This window comes from Diplotaxodon limnothrissa, linkage group LG22 (genome assembly GCF_057381915.1).
Source record: "Diplotaxodon limnothrissa isolate DT_005_m linkage group LG22, D_limnothrissa_male_GT1.1, whole genome shotgun sequence".
In the NCBI taxonomy this organism is placed as follows: domain Eukaryota; kingdom Metazoa; phylum Chordata; class Actinopteri; order Cichliformes; family Cichlidae; genus Diplotaxodon; species Diplotaxodon limnothrissa.
The window spans coordinates 24192741-24214718 of record NC_140616.1 but is presented as its reverse complement, the minus strand read 5'-3'; the positions used below and the strand labels follow the sequence as shown (position 1 = coordinate 24214718).

Sequence of the window (21978 nt, the reverse complement as noted above, 5' to 3'; positions counted from 1 at the left end):
TGAGCACGATGGCGAGGTGCCAACGAGCTGTGTTTCTGTGTAGGAGCCATTCTGTCCTCGCTGGAGTTCAACCCAGTTCCTGTTGAGGGACTGAGCTTCATCCAAAGTCCAGCACATGTTCTGGCCAGGTCCCTCGCTGTGTGGGAGTGTGTGACCGGGACAGTAAGCTGGGTGACACAGAGTACGTGTGTGTGTGTGTGTGTGTGTGTGTGTGTATGATGTTTGTTTGGTCATTGCCCTTTTGCTCACACTCTAAGGATTTACTGTCTGAAATGCAGAGCAAAGCTCTAATCCACTGCACTCCTATATAGTACTGTAGCAGTGTGACTTAGCTGTTCAGGCGTAAGTCATTAAGGTACATGGAAACTGTGTCTTTCACTGGAACATAACATGAGCTCACAGACACGAGATTGGCTGAACTTCCTCTGAACTTGATTTACATAATAATACATAATTAGTCAAGGTTCTACCAATAGTGAGCGTGCTCCTTTGCATGCACCTACATGATTGCACAAGCAGTGATGGTCAACATAGCGTGCTCAAGCGACTACCCTGATAGGTAAAACAGCACTTAGTGCATTTGGAATTTCTCGACTATGTCAACTTCTGTCGGAGCTCTGCTACTACATTTAACTATGTGCACACATCTCAGAAGATACGATTTTATCTGTTTATCTGTTTGTTTTGGAAAGATGTTGCTGCTTGGGTCAGAAATGTTGCCATGAACAGATGGCTCTGTGTGTCGTTATCTGTCATCAGACTTTCCCTCGTTTTCTGGCCCTTGGCAGTGCTAACGTGATGCAGTGCCACATACTTTACCACAACCCGCCTCGTTTACTGTCAGTTTTCTCTCCCCCCCCTTCTATTTCTACAGCTTTGCCCAGCTACACTTGTGGTAATCCTGGAAAGCTACTCAACGGCCACCAGCAGGGGTCTACTTTTAATATCGGGGACAAGATCCGCTACAGCTGCAGCCCGGGCCATGTACTAGAGGGTCATACCACCCTGTCCTGCCTTGCCACTTCAGCTGGTACTGCTGCCTGGGATTTCCCCCTTCCTTACTGCAGAGGTAAGTAGGAAGCTCAGCAGAAGGCCGTCTGTTATAAGAGACCTTTTGGCTAAATTTTTACATGTTAATTGAATCTGTTTTCAGTGCTTTTGCGTGAACTCTTCAGAGATATTTGAGGTCTTTCATTTATTTTTATGGAAAAAAGTTCATTCTTTGTTTAAAAGAAAGAAGAAAAAGAAAGAAGAAATCTTCTTTGGTTATATCTACTAGTTGCTATAAAAAATAACTGACCTTGTTTTTGGAATGAAGAGCAATCGGTCTCACTCATTTAGTCTTTTCTCCACCAGGTGGATAAACCAGCTTCTCCAGCCCACATGCACCGACATACAGTATATTTACACATGCCTCTACATGACCTGACACTGGTTTTCGGTGGTTATTCTGATATCTTATTTACCATGGCAAGACCTCATGTGTTAGCTCCCAGTCAGGCGCTCGTGCCAGTTGTCCTTCCCTGCAAGCATCCCTGTGGCAGCGACACCTGCCAGTGCATGTTGTCTGCCACAACATGAGGATTCTTGAAAATACTTACACTGTAGGCAAAAGTGACACTATAATACTTCAGTTTACAAGATTGGTCTTTGAATAAAAGATTAATTCCTAGAAAACTGCTTGACCATCTATATTCATTTGCTTTCTTGTGTGTGTGTGTGTGTGTGTGTGTGTGTGTGTGTGTGTGTGTGTGTGTCACTGTGTCCGTGTGGCCAACGGTTTGTGTCAGTGCGCCTGCTGAGCAGACCGCTGAGACTCTATGCCATCTGCAGCCATGCCGGGAGTCAGGAAGCCCACATAGGAGCACACATGGCTGGGCACCACGCGCCAGCACAGTCCCCCCACCCTCCCTATCACACGCAGGCACATGCACATGCCTTTTCTCCACATCAAAATGGGAGATTATTTTGCATGCATTTCAAAATCACGGTTCTTTGTAATTTATATTTTCTTGACGATAACTTTGTCCCCTCTTTCATTTCTGTTTGCTTCCTAGAGAATTTCTGTTTAGACCCCAATTCAGCTTTGTCAATCTCCTCACCCCATTCCCACCAAGGCTCCATCCTGGGGGGAAAAAAAAATCACTCAAGCACTCAAGGATGTGATTATGTCACCTTTTCAGCAGAAATTACACGCCAACAAGTTTTAGAAACTGGCAATTTCCCCTGTGATTAATTGAGGTCTCCTGGTGCCACATAAAAGTCAACGTGTACACCTGAGTGCTCCTTCATAATGCATAAGTGTATTGTTAATGTCACTCCAATTATAGAGCCTGCCCATATGTGCTAGAGCAGAACTTGCACTGTACTTTGGGAGCAGAGAGAACATTTTGGCACAGTCACCATTCTGGACACAGGAGAGGACCAACGTGCCAGCACTGTCGGGCCAAAGATGATAAGCCAGCCGTTGATGACACAGATAATGTTTTACATTTCCTGTCTTGTGCCCAATTTGTTTTTTTCTTTAGCTGTGAGAAATGTCATTGCTTATCATATGAGTACACTTATAAAGGATTTAACATCAGTCTTTTATTCAGATTTTAACACCCTTTCCATCTCCACTGTCGCCCTTTTCTGAGCTTTTCTGTGCTCAGACCCACGCCTCATCTCTCCTGCTATTTTTTTTTTTTTTGCTGCATATCTTTCCAGAAATAAGCTTACTTCTGACAAGTTCTAAATGTCAGTGCACATACCTGCAGCATCACACTGACACAACTTTTTATGTTTGGTGTGTACGCATCCATTATCCTGCTTATTGCAAAGACACTCTGACTTTTAGTTGTAGTCGGTCACATGTAATTAGAAAGTCCCAGATATAGCTTTCACGATTTCTGCTGGTCTTATATAAGGATTGATTTCTGGATGCATATTAAACACTAATGTGTTTTTATAGCTTGCATGCATCAGTCATGCTTATGTCTTATATCTTGCCATGACTCTCAGAGCAATCGAAGCAGCTCCTAACATTTAATAGAGAACCATGACATCCTAAGTGACAGGCTGAAAAATGCACTGTTCAACCGTGGGAAGCAGTCTGACATCTACAATTGACTGAAGAAAAAAATTAAATAAGTTTCTGCACACCTCACATACTGAACGGTTCAGAAGTTTTTTGGGGAGCGGGCTTTGGCTTCATATACTCTGTGGGTACAACCCGCTTTGGCTCCGTTGTCGTACAGTGCTTGCATCGGCCGGTGCCGGCTGCAAAAATTCAGAGAGTGACGGGGAAAAGTCAAGGTGAAGGCAAGAGTGAGGAGTCGGAGACTTCCCTTCAAGTGTGAAGAAACAGTCCTGTGTGGAATATCAATGCACTTCCTCATCCTTTTTTCTGTCTGCATTCTACTTCCTGTCACTCCAACTGCAACGATCACCTCTCGCCCCTCCCGCCATGCGCCTCTCTTCTCTCTTCATCGTCCACTCTCCTCCTGCACTTTTCCCTTACCCAGCCTCGCATGTCACCTGTCATCCTCTTCATCCCCTTCTTTTCCCCCTTCTGTCGTAGTTTCCCTTCTATTGAGGTTCACACCTCACAGGTTTCCACTCGCCCGTACACTCTCCTGCCCTCCCTCAGGGGGAGTGTGGTGGTGACAGGTAGAGTGGATGATAGACAGGGCCAGACACTTTTGATCTCCTCCTCCCTTCTTTACCGCCACACACAGCTAGTTGGCCACTCGATATAATGAATCCCACTCCACGGTGATGCAGATATGTCCTCAGAGACACTCACACATGCACGCATACACACACACCCTTCACAAGTACTGTGGAAGTGTCGTTCAAAACTTCTTTTGACGTGTCCCCTCTGTTCACAGATTTGTGAACTGATCTATAAATGAAAGAAGGCTGTATTTCAGGCAGTGTCACATGCTGCATTGTTCACAGCTGTAATGAACATATCAGAAGCTGGCATGGGGAGTTAACCTGGCAACATTTTAAATGCATGCGTTATTATTTAATGATCTCCTTAAAGCACCGTTGAGGCGGGAAAGAGTTGCTTTGATTAACACAAATCTGAATTAATCAGAATTTAATCACTTCCCCCCACGTTGCATTAAGTTGCATCAAGTTGCATCATGCTGCTTTCCCCGCTTCCTGACGACTGTAAGAGCACTGTAGGGCATTTTGAAATCCTATGACTTCTTTCTCTCTGGCCTATGGCAAAAATTGCAGACAAAGGAACAATATGCTGTAACTCACTACACAATTTCATGCTTCTGAGCTTGGAAATATGCAATTGAGCCTGCGGCAGAAAGATAATGTGTAGCCAAAAAATAAATAAAATGTAAAAAAAGAGGAAAAAATATTATTATTATTGTTACTGTAAATTGCAATAAATAAGGCTAGGAAGCCATATCTGTTGCTGGTCAGTGGTTCCGTGTCAAATTTAAAATCTTCACATCATCGTTCTTAAATAATCAAGCCCCATCTTATTGAAGACTTTATCCAAAGCACCATATCACCCCGACAGAACACTTTGCTCTCAGACTGCAGGCTTACTTGTGGTTCTTATGGTATATATTAGGCTGCTGGGGGCTTTCCATCACGCACTGAGCGTTTCTTGGCTTATCACTTTTCACTCTCTATGTTAAAAGTGGTGAGTAACCCCCAGTGTACCTCACCTCTGATGGGTTGTGGCAGATGGCTGCCTCTCCTTGAGTGTTGTTCAGCTGGAGGTTTCTTCCTGTTAAAAGGGAGTTTTTCCTTCCTACTGTTGCCAAGCACTCATTCACAGGGGGTCGACTGATTGTAGGAATTTTTAAAAAATGAATTGAAACAGTTTTATGATGCTGGTCAACAACATCTTTTCTCAAAACAGTTTCAAGATAGTTTGTTTGTTTGGTGTCATGGAAACTGAGACATCTACAGATGTTTTCATCTGTGTGCTGATGTTTTCTTGTCCTATTAGCCTTTCTTCAGTAATTGCATTCATATTTGTTGGCAGTCCTGTATCAATCAGTATACTGGAAAATCCTTAATTAAAAGTTCTCTTCTTACATGATATTCACCTTGTATATCTTATAAATGTATTCCTAACAGGTGGAAAGTTTACGGTACCGCCTAGGTTCTTTTCCAAAGAAATGGACTAAAAAAGTTATAGAATATAATTTTGGAAGATGTTGAAATAAATCATATAATTGTTGTCATTGGAAAAGTTTGCTTCCAAGACCCTGATAGGAGAATAAAAATATATAAATAGCGTCCATTTTCAAAAGGCATTAACCATGTTTGAGAGGGATTTTTGTCAATATGAACTCATTTTGTGTAAGCCAGAAACTACCCCATCAAATTTTATTATGATAGCTTCAACAGTCAAACGTGACCTTTGACTGCAGTTAAGCTGCAGTTTGTTTATTAGCGTTTAACTTACCTCGCTCGCCAGCTGCTTGCCAGTTGTCTGTACACTAGGGTTTCCTGACTCCTCATATCTCTTTGTGGCATCTCTGATTACCAATAGCATTGGTGTGGGCAGCATGGAAGGCTGACATGCACCCCTGGGGTAGTACTATCCACCCTCCATGACGCACAATGTGTGTTCCCAAACACAAAAAAATAAGGCATGAATGAAAGACAAACATGCAAACCAGGAGTTTATTTCACACTTTCAGTATGAAGTAACATTTTGATGCTGACTTTCACAGCTGATAGATTTAGCTTAGTTAACATAAGTGGATGGATATCAGCTGAACAGCTAAAAGAGTATGAGATCAAAGCATTTTTGTCCTTACCAGATTCTTGCCAGTTTGTTTTGCCCTTTCTGTGTAAAATATCTCACCTGTCACTCCTGCACTCTTCAATTGCGGTTCCCACACACAGTGGAGAACCGTGGGGAAAAAACAAAAAAAGTTAAGGAGACGAAATAAATGAACGTGCCTGCACACGCACAGTCACATTACGCTTTGATTTAAAAAATCAAATCAGCAGTCACAAATGTCCTCCTGTTTTTAATCATTTGATGATTACGATGGATCAAAGTAACTGTTCCGAACACACACACAAACACACAATAACTCTAAAGGTCATGTAAGTCCTTGAATAAACTTGTGTTGCAAGTACTGGTTATATGTGGGTGTGAGGGTGTGGTGTGACACTATACCAAGGCAGATTTCATTTATTATCAACCTCATAATAATGCTATCATTTTACTACCAACGTAGAGAAACTATATAAAAATCACCTTGAGTGACGAGTTGTTGCCGAACACGTCGACCAACGTTAATCCCCACCACCATTATCTATCTGCGCAACCCCTCTGTACACATTCAGCGATCGGTACACCTCACACTCACGTGTCTGTGATTATTTTTGTTTTGCAAAGATTTTTCTTCTGATATTAATTCTTTCACAACTCTGTTTCTCTCTGCAGCGGATGACGGATGTGGAGGGACACTGCGGGGCCAGAGTGGGGTGATAACTACTCCCAATTACCCATCTGAATATAACAACAATGCCGACTGCACCTGGACTGTGCTGGCTGAGCCAGGAGACACCATTGCCCTGGTTTTTTCTGACTTTCAGCTGGAGGATGATTATGACCTGTTGGAGGTCAGCGGCACTGAAGGTTCTTCGCAATGGTGAGTAGTCAGCTTGCGGCATTTATCTGGGGAGAGAGCTGAGAAGGGGGGAGAGGTAATGCACCACAGGCATGCAGGCTTTTTTTTCAGGTGGTCGAATGAGTGTGGTGAAGTATGGTTGGAAGTGGATCGGTGTTACTGTATGTAGGTCTGGTGGAGCTGGATCATAGCTGGTACTAGCTTCAAAATGAAATAGGGCGATAACAGTAATTTGTTTGATAGGCAGCACCTAGCTTTTATATTACAAACTCAGCCTGGGTATATCATATGGTCTCTGGTTCTAAAGTGTAATTTGAACACTCAATCATGGTCACACGCTCGCACTCATTCTCTCGATTACTCAGTCTCGCACAAACACACATGCTCGGCTCTAATGATGAAGAGATAGGATGTCCTGGCGTCAGCGTGGGTCTCTCACCATCTGTGGCAGCTCCTCCTCTCTCTGACAACTCTCTCAGCTCAGGAAGTAATTAGAGAGCTCAATTACCACCGCCAGCCGTAAAGTGTTGTTTCACCCCCATTCTCGCGGAAACAGAGAGAAGCCCGCGTGAGCACAAACGGTCATGCACGCTAAAGCATTCACACTTTCAGCTACACTTTAATATATTTTCACTGCCGCTTAAAGATTTGTTGCAAACAGATATATTCTTTCACACATACACACCGGCGTTTTGTGCCTTCCGAGACCACACATAGCCAAGCTTAGCTTGAAAAACAAATATATATTTATATATTGGTTGAATACAGGTAGATGCATTTTTATGCATCAGGAAAATCTGCCATGCTGCCTTTGTCTCGGATATAATATAAAAATGCAGGTTTAGTTTCAGGATCGTGTCGGAGACAGACAGCTCAGATAAAAAAAAGAAAGACAGAAGACTTTGGAGTTAGAGCCACAGGCAGTTGGCAGGAAAGGACAAGCTATTTAACACTTGAGACACAGGCTCTGAGAGACAGAGAGGAGGGAAAAAAGACTGTTGATAAGGGAAACAGGTTCAGAAAGAATATATGAGAAGTCATCTCAGAGTGAGAGGCCCCAGGAAACCTCATGTCGGTTTCACTCATTCGCTTAGTAGTTAAGCAAAAATACTTCCCAAGAAGAACTTGATTGACTCTGAGCGGTCTTAGAACTGAAAAAATTCTGCCTAGTAGTCTGATATTAAAGTCTCGTTGAATCTTTGCTTGGCCAGTGGAGAGCTGATCGCTTCCTGGGCTCCCACAGACCGCCGCCTGACTGTGCTTCTTTTGCATATTTTACGATGTCATCAGCTTCTTGTCCTAGACTTTGATTTGCTCTATGTTGTCATGGGGAAGCGCCCAGTTCTCTACTGGCTGTGTCATCTTTGTGGCAGTTGTTGCCAGTGGCGTCTATGGTAGTGCACCTGCAGCATGGCTTTGCTGTCTTAAAGAACAAGGAAGAGCAGAAGGGAGTAAGTCACTAGAGAGGAGGCAGAAGGGCTTTGGCAAGTGATGGATACTGCAAGTCACAGTTGATCATGCACATTGGAAGGAAAAGGAAGTACAAGAGACAGAGGACACGATGCAGACAAGCTGGCTTGCATCTATTGTTTCACTTTTTTTCTCCTGTTTCGCTAGCTTAAGTGTTACCCACATACTGTACCACTGATTTGTAAAAGTTTTGGCTATTTTTTCTCATTTTTAAAAACTCATCAGCCCACTTTACCTCCAATGTGTCGAGGTAGTGAGCAGGGAGTACTAAGGATGTGGAGAAAGTGAAGTGAATCACAGCGAGTATTACTATGGAAGAATGTGGCCCGGTCTTATGAATTGCATTTTCTGCTACATAATGTGAGCAGCTGGGTGCTGGTTTACTTAGGGAAAAGATAGCAGCAGGATACAATATGAGAAGAAGATAAACCGTAGGAGGCGATGTGATGCTCAGGGCGTTGTTCTGCTTGTAAACCTTTGGTCTTGGAATTCATTTTAATTTAGCTTGGGCACCAACCTAAACATTGTGCATCCTCATGGCAGTGGTTTTCCTTAATGTGCCTGGCCAAAAAGAACCCTTTCAGGGATGATTTGAGAAGAGGGTTGTAACCTCGTGTGTTTGTGTGAAGCTCAACGCTTCTTTCTCAACAACTCTCCAAGAAGAGGACAAAGATTATTATTAATGTTGTGGCTGATTGGTGAGGGCAAAAGAGGGATGCTATGGTACAGCAGTAAAGGAATGAGCAGACACTAGTGATGACGTGTGAAAGGAAGGGCAGGACCTTTGAAGAAGAGGGTGGACGTAAGGTTGAGAGATGGGTGCAAGGATTGAAAACTCAGCTGGTGGCCAATTAGAGAGGTCAGGCTTGGCTGTTTGATGACGCTGACCTAAAGCCTTTCTGCTCTCAGTGAATGAATGGATCAGTGAACCTTCAACTCAGTGGGGCTTGACGGTTGATGATCTCTCTCTCTTCCTCATCATGCAAATACGCTCTCTGATTTCATCACACTGGTGTGTACACAGCTGCTAAGCTTAAAAGCTGTTTCTGTATTTCAGATCTTATGGTTTACAGTTTAGCTCCAAAGGGTCATGTCGCTAATATGAGAATACTTGTTTTTGTTTGTTTTTTTTACATTTTTCAATCTTGTATTGCTTTCCATTGGCTTTAAGAAATATATCACTATAAATTACTGGTATTTGCAAATGACTAGAACACTTTCTTGTTCTTGAGTGGGTGATGTCGGTCTCCCTCTATCCGATTGCAGCCGTTGTTCAATATGTGGGAATCTGTCTGAACTTTATTGATTGATACCTGACTGACAGGTTCATTGATCTGACACAAAAAAGAAGGGCCAAGAGATCGTGGTCAAAACCATGCTTCCCAGATCGATCCACAGCATTTTAAACTAAAGCAAGTTAAGCTTGCATGTTCTGAGTTTCTTTGTTGCGCTCACGTTTGTTTGTATATGTGTTGGTAAAGGGAGAGAACGAATCACAATTAACACCATCATTCACCAACAAGGACGTCACCTCTGTGAATATCTGAATGTGATCTTGATAGGATGCGATCTCTACCATCCTGCACTTTAATTGGCGGTTCCACGGAATTAGCATTCTGAAGAGGCGGCAGAAAAAGACAGCTCTGAACACCAGCTCCACAAGCTGAGATGTGCATGTGGATTGAATGTGGCAGCGGGAAAGGCCTGGTAAAAATGGCAAGTGAATTAGGTGAATTCTGCCTCTGCTCAGCGGTACCCTGACAGGACTTCTTCACTGTTGCTTGCCCAGGGGAACACATTACTCTGCTATTACACTGTTTGCATCCACATTGATTTTCTTCCCCATCACCATCCACTTTGAGGCAATGTAAATAATGCCCGATGCTAACCAATTGCCAGATCCTCATTTGCCCACTAGCTACTAAGTGGAACTCACAGCTATTTGACTTGTAATTTTCTTAGGTGCTCAATTGTTTTTCAAAGCACTATAATACATTTTCATCTACCAGCAGTGCTCTCTTGAGATGTTGAAAGGAACTCCCACAGCAGCTTGAATACTGTAAATAGAGAGTATAAAGTGCCTAAATCTGTACTTGAAAGAAGTCTGAATATTGGCTTTATTCCCTCGGTTCTACAAAAAAAGATTATGTAAAAAAAATGCCACATCACAGTTAAGCGATTGCACCATTTTAAAGAAAGTGTTTCCAAACAAAAACTTAAATCGTCTTTTTCTTTTCTATCTTGGTAACTTTTGCAAACTCTTTCTGTTTCCCAGGTGATTTTTTTTCTTTCTTTATGCATCCATCTCTGACAACACATTGCTCCCTGGGAAAATGCAACTTATTTCTTCCTGTTTGGAGATCTGAGAACCCATTGAGTTTTGATCCCTCTAGGTAACCTCCTGCTTTCTCGTGTCTGTTTTAACTCCACGCCTTTATGGAATTGAGACGCTGACATTTAGCCAGCCTATGGATTATCCCCGGCGTGCTGATTTGTGTCAACCTGTCCCAACCTGGCGATGGGAGCGCGTCCGTGTGTGTACGAGAGAGGCAGAAAGAGATAAAGAGTTGCCGGAGAGGAGTGCAGAACACTGGATATATTGATTGGCTGTTAGGTTGACTCACCTGAGAGTGAGTGAGTGAGTGAATGAGTGGTCTTTGGAAAAGCTTTCTAAGTCCGGGGGCTGTTTTTCTTTTGTTTCCAGAGAAATGAGTGTGTTTCGTTTTTGTGGAGATAAATGCTTCTTTCTTCTCCTTCTATAAAAGACAGTGGAAAACTTGTTTTTTTTCCATGTCAGGGCTCGTGAGATTTCCTAAACTCAGCTTTTTTACTCAAGATGATCATTTTCCTGCTTTGTATACAGTCATGTGCATGTTGTATTACAGCTGTGAGAGTTGTTACCGTATGCAGATGTGTCATGAACATGCCAACTGCTGTTCGCCATGAGGAAAACACATTCATTAGTCACACCCTCCCACTGGGACTCCTCTGCAAAGCTGCTATTTTTTTATGTTATAAAACGGTCACGGCGAGAGTGTGTGTGGAAGTGAGTGATTGTGCGGCTTCTCCGGTGAACAGCGTTTGACTGACAGTGCAAGAAAAGGTGATTACGCACTCATGCTTTGCTTTAAAACACAATTATATGTACATTTGGGCACACAGACAGCGATTTCCAGCATCTGAATACAGGTCATTAGCAGCGTATGGAGGGGCATTTTGCATAAATATGTGTACTGTGTCACGGTTGAGTGGGCGCTTTTTCTCATTGTGAATGTTAAATACATTTCTTATCCGTTTCCTATGCTCGGCCCTGTTTTTGCACAAAACCGGCTGCTGTAGTAAAGCAAACGTTTTGCTTCGGAGCTTTATCCATAAATCACCAAATCGCTAGGCAGGTCATGTCACACTGGTACAACTTTCCTTCTCAGTGTCTCAGTGTCTTTGTTTCTCAGACATTATGTCTCGTAACTGTGTTGTTACTGTAAGGCATTTTAATGGCTGATTTTAATGGTCTAATTTGTCAACTGAAATCCAGTAACCGGGGCTGTTATCGGAAATCCCGCGTACAGATCATCTAAGATAAAAGTAAGCTCAGGAAAATGGGTAGAAAGTGATAGATATGGCAAGTTTTCAAGAGTTAAGCTTGCTACCCGTACCATATGGAAAGATTTGCCTTTGAAACACAGGTTTCAAAGTATTGGCTTTTACTGTCTGTGAAGGTTCTCAGTCATCCAGGTCATCGTAGTCAAAGGAGCTTGCAAAGAAAAGCGTCTGGACTTCTTTAAGTTGCTTGAAGACGTTTCACCTCTCATCCGAGAAGCTTCTTCAGTTCTAAGGTCAAATGGTGGAGAGTCCCAGATATAAACCTAGTGGGAGTAACCCCCCACAGAGGGACAAAAGGACCCCCTGATGATCCTCTAATCGCCTGAGCCAAGGTGTGAAAGGTGTGAAACTGGGTGTGGGTCTTCAAGCAAATTAAAGAAGTCCAGACGCTTTTCTTTGCAAGCTCCTTTGACTATTGGCTTTTACTGTTTTTCTCTTTGCCTTTTTTCTGCACACTTGTGCTATAATCACTTAACTGACCATGTGGACGGAGTAGAAAGATGGTAGAGCTGTCCACAGCTTTTTGCTAGGGACAAGAATGTGATCACAAAGTGCAAATTTCACCCAGGACAGAAGCAACTGCTGCAAAACAGTTTCTGCAACATCACATGCTAACACAAAGCATCTTGATGTGTGCTTAATCATGATGGTAAGAAAATGTCACATGTAGAAAGCTCATTTCTTGAAAAATGAAAACATTTCTCCCACTAAAAACGTAAAGTCCAGATGAACACGATCTACTTCCTGGGCTAATAAAGAAGAGAGATTTAACAGCTTCGTGCATACCGAGCTCAGCCAAGTAGAAAGAGCCTGATCTTCAACAGGTAACAAAAGCAGTAGTGATGGTCAGGCTTATAGCTTTACAGCATTCACACTTCTCCAGTAGAATTGCTGCCGAGCCCCGTTAAGTGCTCTTTGGGCTGGTTTTCAGCGTTGCTGTCAGTTTTGTGTTAATATTTAAATACCAAAGGGGAGATTTTTTTTTTTTTTGTCTTCATTAGGATCAGGATTTATGTCAGTGTGTGGGACTGTTGCCTGAGGCTTATACTGCTAAATGGCTATATGGCAATGTATCTCACACCAAGTTACAGAGTAATGCAAAAGTAATGTAACCAGTGGTTTAACAAATTCATTTCTCCAGGGAATAATTAACGCCATGCATTAAGTAACAAGTAATATATAATGCATCACTTTTGGATGTGGATTTATGTTCTATTGGAAAGGCTTGTCTGCATAACTAAAGTCCCACAACTGCACTCTTGTAAACTTTTTCATTTAAAAGCTTAGGGGACTAAAATGAAAAATACCTCAGGGCTAATGGTTATGATGCCCTGACACCTCAAGGATCTCACATCAGAGGCAATGAAAAGATGCGCTATCTGTCTACAAATGTCACGCCCTCTTATTTAGCAGCAGCTGTATCTCAGTTTCTTTCTATCTTACACACACATGGTTTCTTTGTTAACCTCCAGACCGTAGCTGTGTCTGCCTTTAAACTTTATTTTTTGCCTACCAGTTGTCAAAATCTTAGCTCTGCTTGTTCCTGAATGTCTGAGCTCCCATTGTGTATTTTTATTTTTTTTTTAGCTTTCTACACTCAAGCACAGTTTTGCTTATTAGCCTTTGCTTGACCATTGGATCAATAGCTCTTGTTGCCAGTCACGCCACTGTGGGCCTTCAAAGTTTGCCGGAGTTCAGATTTATGAGCAGCAGCACTTGGTTGAGGACTCAATCTGCAACGTGCCATTGATCAAAGCAGCATTTATGATGAAGTTTGTGCCACCCGCCAAGAAATTCTCCAGCTGAACATTATCTCCAACACCTGGTGCCATGCTGCAGATTGGCTCACCCCAGCACTCTACACCGTGTTACTCACTCTGTCACATTGCTCAGGCTAAGAGCTGGAGAGGAGAGGGTATGTTTGAGTGCAGAGAGTAAGGTTAACAAAAAACAAAACAAAGAAAAGCTCAGCCATGGATTCTATCAACCTCCCTGGCTTGCATGTGCATACCTGTGTTTTCTCAAGGTGACTATTTCCGTTCCACTGTCAAAATTACACCTCAGCACATATGAAGATTGGTGACTAATATGCAGCTTTAATTGTCATTGATCATCCGTGTTATGTTTAAAAACAGCAGGTGCAGCAGCTTATTAGTCAATATTCCATGTAAACCGGAGCAGCCGGTGCAGCAGTGTCTGTGTAAGCATGTCTAGCCATGTGTTACCTCACCCCCATCCCAGTGACACCAGAGAGCACACAGAGGTTGGAGGTAATGTGGCAGATCACTCTGCCCTGACTGGGTGTCTTTTTAGTTGTTTTTACCAAGCACTGCACCGTTGGGATCCAATATGTTGCTTTTAGCAATCACATAGATGCACTAATGGCTTATAATTTGTACACAGAGGCATATTTAAGTTACAAACACTGGCACCCTGGGCCTCCAAATGGACTGGATGTCTTTTTAAAGATATATCATTTCATTTATGCCAAAAATATTTCAGAAATAACTTTAATAAACACCTCTTCCATCGCGGCTTCAAGGGAGAACTTGAATACTAAAGTACTGTCCGCATCACTGCAGTAGTGCATTTATGACAATAACAAAACATATTTTTGAAATAATCCCAAGTTTTTTTTTTTTTGACAGTTTTTTAGTTGTAATCCCCGAAGCTTTTCATCGTCTTTGCTTAACAGTCACGTCTGTCTTCCTTCTTCCTTTCTAATTATTTAACTAATTATATTAACAGAGAAAGGTCATCTATCAGTATGGTCAAAACCACAATGATGCTCTTGTTTTCTGTCTTTCATCATCTGTCACCCCTGTGAAACTAATTGTTTTACGCTCATGTTTGATCTGCAGCTTCTACTGATGCTTCATCCACAGCTTGCTTTGATCCCTTAAATCACGTCCTGGGTCAAGTGCAGATAACCTTAAGAAGGATGGTTTACTTCAGAGGCTCTTTTGTTGTGGTGTGATCAAAAGACGTTGAATGGAAATTTATATTGACGGCTTTTGGTCAACACCATTGTTCTCTGCCAGGGTTTTGTACCCTTGGGCGTCTGAGCACCCTGATGTTTGAGGTCCATAAGCACATACCTGCAACATACAGATGAATCCCAATCAGGCACCTCTTCTGTGGAACAAGCTGCCAGATCTGGGAGATAGAAACCCTCCCTAAAAAGATCAGGCTTAATTTTTTCCTTTTTTTCTTAAATAAAGCATATAGTTAGTGTAGGATCAGTTAACCCTAACCCTGGTTCTGCTGAATGTTTCTCCAGTTAAAAGAGAGTTCTTTCTTTCCACTGTTTTGACATTAATTGCAGGATCTTTACCTCACAATATAAAGCACCTCGAGGTGACTGTTGTTGTGATTTGGGACTATTTAAATAAAGTTGAATTAATTTGAATTTCTGCTGGTGGCACATAGTCTGTATATTTCTGCTCTCCCTTCCTTTTTTTTAAAGCAGTTAACAAAAGGAAAAGTGAAATAAAAATAACGGCAATTTCTCAGGACAATCTTTAACTTTCTCCAAGTATGATTGGTGCAGCACTGGGTGTCACAGAGCTGTAAGGGGTGTCACTTCGGTCAATTAATCAATCACAGTAATTAGCTCCGATAAAACAAAAGGAAGAAGTAGTGGGAAGAGGAGCGGCTTAGAAGGAAAGCAATGTATGAAATCAATTGGCCAAAAGTGCTGCAGTCAGTGGTCTGTCACAGAGGAAAATGGAGTTTCATTTTAAATTGTAAAAGCAGGACTGCAAGGATGAGTACAGCAAAGTCATTCCATTAGGCCCGATTGTTTGATGCTGTGTGTAACTGCATACACATGCACTTGAAATGGTTCTGCTGCACTGCATGTTCCACAAGTGCTTGAAAGTAGTCCAGGATTTAGTCTGAAACTGTGAATTTGTGCTCAGGATAAAGCCCTTGAGCATAAAAGGTCTTGTTGTCTTATAGTGATGTTTATATGAGGTGATCGTATTACTGGCCACTCAGAGACACCTATATGATTAGTAATTTGTTAAGCTAAATTTAAACATCCAAACCAGACACAAGTGAAAAAGGACAAAGAACTTAGTAAGAACTTAGCATCTGATCAACATTAATACAATTAAATTAATTATTATAGTTATTTAACATATAATTGGTTGTTGCTATGACAAGAAATAGGAATAAAAAAAATATCTTTGTTTGCAGTGTGACCCTGATGCAGTAACAGCAGAACATCTGGTCCCTGAGCATCCCCAGAGTGGACGGACATGTCATTGTCTGATCTGGGTCATTGCTCAACAGCAACACATCCCTTCTGTCTTTGTGACATCCCCAGTTTTTCCATAAATGGAAATATAGATAACAAGAAAGGCAAAAAACTGCATTTTATAATGTGTATCTTAATAGTTTATATATTTTTTAACCAACTCTGCTTGCTTTCATTGAATTAAGCACCATTGTGTCGATAGTAGTGGAGTGATCTTATGTCTGTGAATAAGTGCTTGTATTTAGTATTTATTATTATAATTTCATAATTGAAAACAGTACATTTGACTAAAATCTCTAAAAATAACAGTAAGTAGCTTTAAAGCTAACCCACTCTGGACTCCTGAGTTGATGCACTAGCTTTTTAGGCTTAGTCATTCTCACCTCAGAGGACAGTATTACTCACATAGTGAAGGTCTTGTTCTACACAATTTGAGACTCATGGCTAAATATCCCTGCATTTTAGGCTTGGAAAGCTCGCATTAGTGGCTGGTAATGAAAGAAGAAAAGAAGGATCAGGAGAGGAAAATGAGGGAACCTGCAAGGTGAAATAAAGCAAGGGCATGCTCAGTGGTTTGGAGTGTAATATATCTTAATCTTCTTTGGGACAGCAGGACAGGTTGCATGTGTGTATGCCGGAGTTTGTACAGTCGGTATGAATTCACTCGTCTGGTGCTACTGTGGGGTGTGTTTGTGTGGCAATGAAATACCCGTCCTCTTCCCATTCATCAGACAGAGCCTGTCTTTTTGTATGAGGTGACATTAGGCCAACCTGAATATATTTACAGAGGAACCTTTATGAACTCTGGTGAACGTGCCTTGACCGGCAATTACAGGCTGCACGGCCGTGAGCCTCCATAAAAACTCTTCCCAACTGCATCAATAAACGTGGGGAGGCAAAAGGTGACAGGCAGTGTTGAAATTCACCGTAGGAAAGTCTAAGCTGCACTGTCGAACCCGTACATGGAAAACTGGTGACATGATTTTGAAGTTTTTCATTCTACAGCAGTGTGAATGGTTGCGCGTATGGTATGAACCATTTAAAGCAGAGGGATGTGTTTTTTTAAATAACCAAATAAACTCATTGCAAATGCAGTTGTTCCTTTTTAGAGGTGAAGTAAAAGCTCAAACAGCACAGTGGTTATATGATCCACTAGACTCCTTCTGTAAGTGGCTTTTTGCTTGGTAGAGATTTTTGGAGAGTGCCAGAGAGGTGTCTGGATCATATTGATCCCACAGCACTGCAATCTTTCTTAATCCCACTCTCCTCACAGACGAGATGAGACAGAAGCAGTGACAGAAAGACATCCAAAATAAATAAATAAACGTTATCTCGAGTAAGCTCTAATATAATGCGCCCCTGGGTGGCAGGAGTTTGTAAGCAAGTTCATTTTTAACATCAGAATTTTTTAATTTTTAGTCATCAAACATCAAAAACAGTTTCATTCTTTAGGTGATCTGCTTTTCTAGGTGTTGGCTTTTTAATCGGACGTATGCACACATACACGCCAAGGGTGGTGTTTGCTCTCTCTGGTGTCTTGTTGGACAAGCGATCAGCTTTACGCCCGTGCCAACACGTGCAGCTCATTTACCACTGACATCACACCCTTCCGTCTTTTTTGACACTGAGGGTGCCTGTTTGCCACCCTTCCTGTTTTTTAATTAGATGGTCTGATTAGAGAACATTGATGAGGGTTGGGAAGTGTACAAAGGAAGAAAAAAATAATAATTAAAACAGGGATTAGTCTGGTCTGGGGCCTCGTGCAGACAGAATTAACGCCGAGCGCTGTCTCGCTCTATCACTTGCAGATCAGTGTTGCTAATATCACAGTATTATTAGCTGCACTATCCTCCCCAACTGTGTGATAACAGAGGATTACAGAAGGTGCTGTGGCCAGTGAACCAGGAAAAAACAGTGTGATTTGTCTTAGCATGGCTAATTAGTGCGCTGTTTGCATGGATGATATGGATCAGGGATAAAGCTGATCCTTTGACAGAGGGCCAGCTGTGGAGGCTATATTGTGGCTCAACATGAAAATGCTTGTATAAACATTCAGCCATTTTTCCTGTGCATATGCTTTAATAAACAACTGGTGATCAGTTTACAGTGTTGGCATGGTAAGGCAACGGACGTGGGCACGGCTGCAGGCCTGCATCCGGATAACCTGAGACCTTTTCGCACTGCTCTTAATGCTGCTGCTGACATAATGGAGTATGACCTATTGGTTTATAGGGATACATGTAATGGATTGCATATATATATATATATGTTTTAACTTTAATAATAATAACTTCATTCCCTTGTGTGTTGTGTATGTTTGCTTGGTGACCAGTGCCAGAGCTGAAGGGTTAATTAAGTTTTAAGACCTACAATCCTGACGAGTTCCTGCATCACGCGCACGAAAATGAAGGGCACGTTATCCAAAGGCAGCTATTACTGGCATTCTTCTGGAGCTAAGAAGGGCATGTTGTGAAATTACTTGGTCAGTATAAATTGGTGTTGGTTCTCTTGCATTACATCCATTGTATTCATAATTAGTCCCAGTGTTGGCGGTGCACTCAGCTGTAGGGTAATTACCTACAATATGTGAAGAAACCTTTTGATTCATTTCCATGGTTATGAAATCTCTTTTCAGCGTAAATTAAATGATGGCTGAACTGAAGTATGCCGTACCTCATAATACTGGAATTTAAGTATTCTATTTGAATTCTGTTCTTTGACAAATTTGCTTGTGCTTTTTTTCCTCTCGTTTTATCCAAAGTGCATTTGCTTAAAGCCTTCATGCTGTTAACAGAGCTTTAACTCAGAGCGATAATTTAGTATTTTCTTTTCAAAAACAACAAGAAAAATTACCCCTTTTAATGTGCCATGAATGGCACCATTAGAATAGATAAACAGTGTTGCTTTGAGAGCAATCTGACTTTTCTTTGGCTATTATAAAAGCCATTAGTAAGGGAATGGGGGTATTGACTCTTTGTTTTTCACAAAGTTACTTGTTTGGGTGTTTTTTTGTAGCTACGGTTCTAAAACAGTACGTACAAATGTAAGAACATGCTGGGGTCTAAAAGGTTCTTGACCTGATACTCTAACTTCAGCTTGAAATTGTAATATTATTAAGAAGTTTACTTTTGAGATTACAAGATTGTAGCAAACCTTAAAAAAAAAATCATTTCTGAAAGACTTCTGTAAGTGTAACACGCCTGAGATTCCTGTAAGTCGTTTTACTGTCAAAGAGAAAATAAATTCTCAACGAGCAGGAGGAAAATTAGCTGCCATAGACGATGAGCTATGTTCTCAGTGTTGACAAAAAGAAAGAAAGGCATTGTTATTTGGTGCAATTTTTAAAGCTACAATGGCACCTCGGGCTTTTATGGCTAATTTAAGTTTATTATGAATGTGTTGCACTTGTTAATGGACATTTTATTTGATGGATTTTCTACTTTAGACTTGTCAGCCCAGATTCTTTTCTTATTGACAGCTTGTGGCATTTGAGGGCTTTAACAGTTACAGTAAGAATTATGACTATTATCCTTTTTTTGAAAGTAAATTAATAAGCATAATGGATTCTTGCTGCATAAAAGGACTTTGTGACTTTAACAAACTCCTCTTCCTAGAAGTCATTATCTGTGAGACTTTGCTATCTGGGCAGAATTTTGAGAATAAAATATCAACTATTAGGCTGTCACTCATTGTAACAACTGTTTTTCACGTCTATCACCTGTCTATCCGGACTGCCTCTGTGGTTCAGTAGTGCTACATGGTAATTCTCCAAGAACTCTGAAAGCCCTGAGGTCTCTGTGGCCATTTGCTCCTGTAGATGCTGGTCGTATATAAACTGGTGCCAAATTAGCAAATGGTTTAGTTCCACTTTGGGATTCTTCCAGTCTTTTTCCTTTTGTTCTTTTCTGTCCCAGTTCATTAAAGCAGATATTACACTACCCTATGAGAGTTGTATATCTTTTCCCCATCCGACAGTTTGTGCTTGATGGCACGCTTACTGTCCAAAATCCGTAATTAGTGTGCCCTAAGCCTTTCTGTTTTCTATGCTGTATTAGCTTTTCTGTTAGATTTGATGTCATTAATGCTTCTAAAAGCTGTATTTACTGTCACGCTTACCTATCAGGTTGCGTGGTTACTGGCGTCTTTGTTTAACAAATGTATGCTTTTGTGATTTTTTTTTTTTTAATCTTGAAATATTATCAAACTGGAAGCTTTGTCATTTTAATGGGATAAGTACAGCTTTGTTAGTGATCTGTCTTGAATCTCTGCTGCATAGTTTTTAAGATATAGCTAGTTTGTGACCCATTTTTTAAAAAGAATCCTTAAAAATTAAGCCGCCGCAGCACATTATCTGCACCACATTAAAAGGGAATTGATGATGCATTTTGTGCTCTAATATTCTGTCAATATTCATCCTTTTTTTTCTTTGTGCCAAGTTCTCAATTCCAAACCTTGGCCTGGTTAGGGCTCAGAAAACCCCACAGGAGATTACTGTAGCTCAGGCTTTAGCTGTGGTCCTCACATCAAAGGTGCAAGGAAAGAGAGGGAGCCACTGTAGAGATGCAGAGACACAGGACAGCAAATACTGGCACTAGTACGGAAGGGGGGGGACAAGCAATAAGGATGTGCTATAGGTACGGAGGATCCAAAAGACCAAAGGAGTCTCTTGAACGAGTGATGAAACGTTTCTCCCGCTGAAAACGCTATATCCAGATGATCAGAATCTACTTCTTTGGCTAAATGGCCGCAGGGTATCCAAATCAGACCAAGGTCAAATAGAGTTTATGGAGCTCCATTCCATTTGTTGTTTCACTCCGAAAAATGAAATGAAAATGAAAATCGGTCGAGTAAAATTTCCTTTTCCTATTTGATGATTCAAACGGGAGGAGGAAATTCAAAAGACTTGTGAGAATACACGAGACCATGAAAAACCTGATAACTGTGTGTAGTGGGCTACAAAGGCCATTAATGTATGTAGCATCACATTGCAAGCCACATCTGTTTGAATAAAGCTGTGTGTAAGTGTCCATGCTGACATCAGACTGTAACACATACAATGCTTATTTGCTCTTCTTGTTGCATTAAAAAGAAACAAAGGCAAAGTAAAAAACCTTTCAATATCAAAATACATTAGCTGCAAATGTGGCTAATACAGATAATAACAGTAACTGAGCTGTTGGACTGTCTAGTTACAGTAAGCATCACCAACAACATGTTGGAAAGAGCTTTAAATACAGCACTGTATGGTATATCTTAACAATTTTAGTATAATATAACTTTTTTTTAGCTGTTTATATTCCTCTCATAAATTTCATTAAAAAAAAAATCTTGATGCTTCAAATAAGACTGAAAATGTAACAATCTAAATACATGATAATATAGAAGCTATTGGCTAATTGTGTAATTTAACATTTAATTTGACCAGATTCCATTAAACTGAACATTTGACATTTATTTGTGGAACAAATTTGATTTGATTAATTACTTAAAGTTAGCATTTAATATTTCGGCCATAAATATTTTTGGGTGTGTATACAGTTTACATCTAGCATGTATTTCGTATGTATGCACCCAGTTAGGATATCACGGTTAGTGTTGATTTGTTATTTGGACTCAGGTTATGGGAATTTGTAAAGGTTTAAAAACAAAATTGAATCATTTGGTCTTTTTCTCTCCCATTTACATAACATGGTTTAACCAACCATGCTAACCAACCCCAAGTCTCATCTTCATGTTATTTCTGGCATATATATTAGCTCGTTCTGTAGGACAAGGTCCTTACTGCTCTGTCTTCTGCGTGTTCTGGTTATTACCTTGTACTTACACACTAAAAAAAAAAAAAAAAATTCAGGCATTGCATTAGTCATCGCTGAATACAGGTAGAAAATGATAGTCACTCACAGCATTCATCCCTTCCCGAGGCAGCCCTCTGTGCCAGCCAGTCGTTTGTTCGCAGAAGTGATGAATTTCATGCTAATTATCAAGCACACACTACTGCTCAGGGAGCTTTGTGGGCAGATCCCAAGACAGAAG

At 41.1% G+C, this 21978-nt stretch overlaps 1 protein-coding gene across 1 annotated transcript in view; it reads left to right on the top strand.

The window, feature by feature from the left end:
• Positions 1-21978, top strand: part of csmd2 (CUB and Sushi multiple domains 2) — a 284791-nt gene that overhangs the window by 93536 nt on the left and 169277 nt on the right. The window contains exons 4-5 of the mRNA XM_085346642.1: positions 875-1069; positions 6425-6632. Coding sequence (XP_085202768.1) covers positions 875-1069; positions 6425-6632 — 403 coding nt within the window. The remainder of the gene's footprint in view (positions 1-874; positions 1070-6424; positions 6633-21978) is intronic.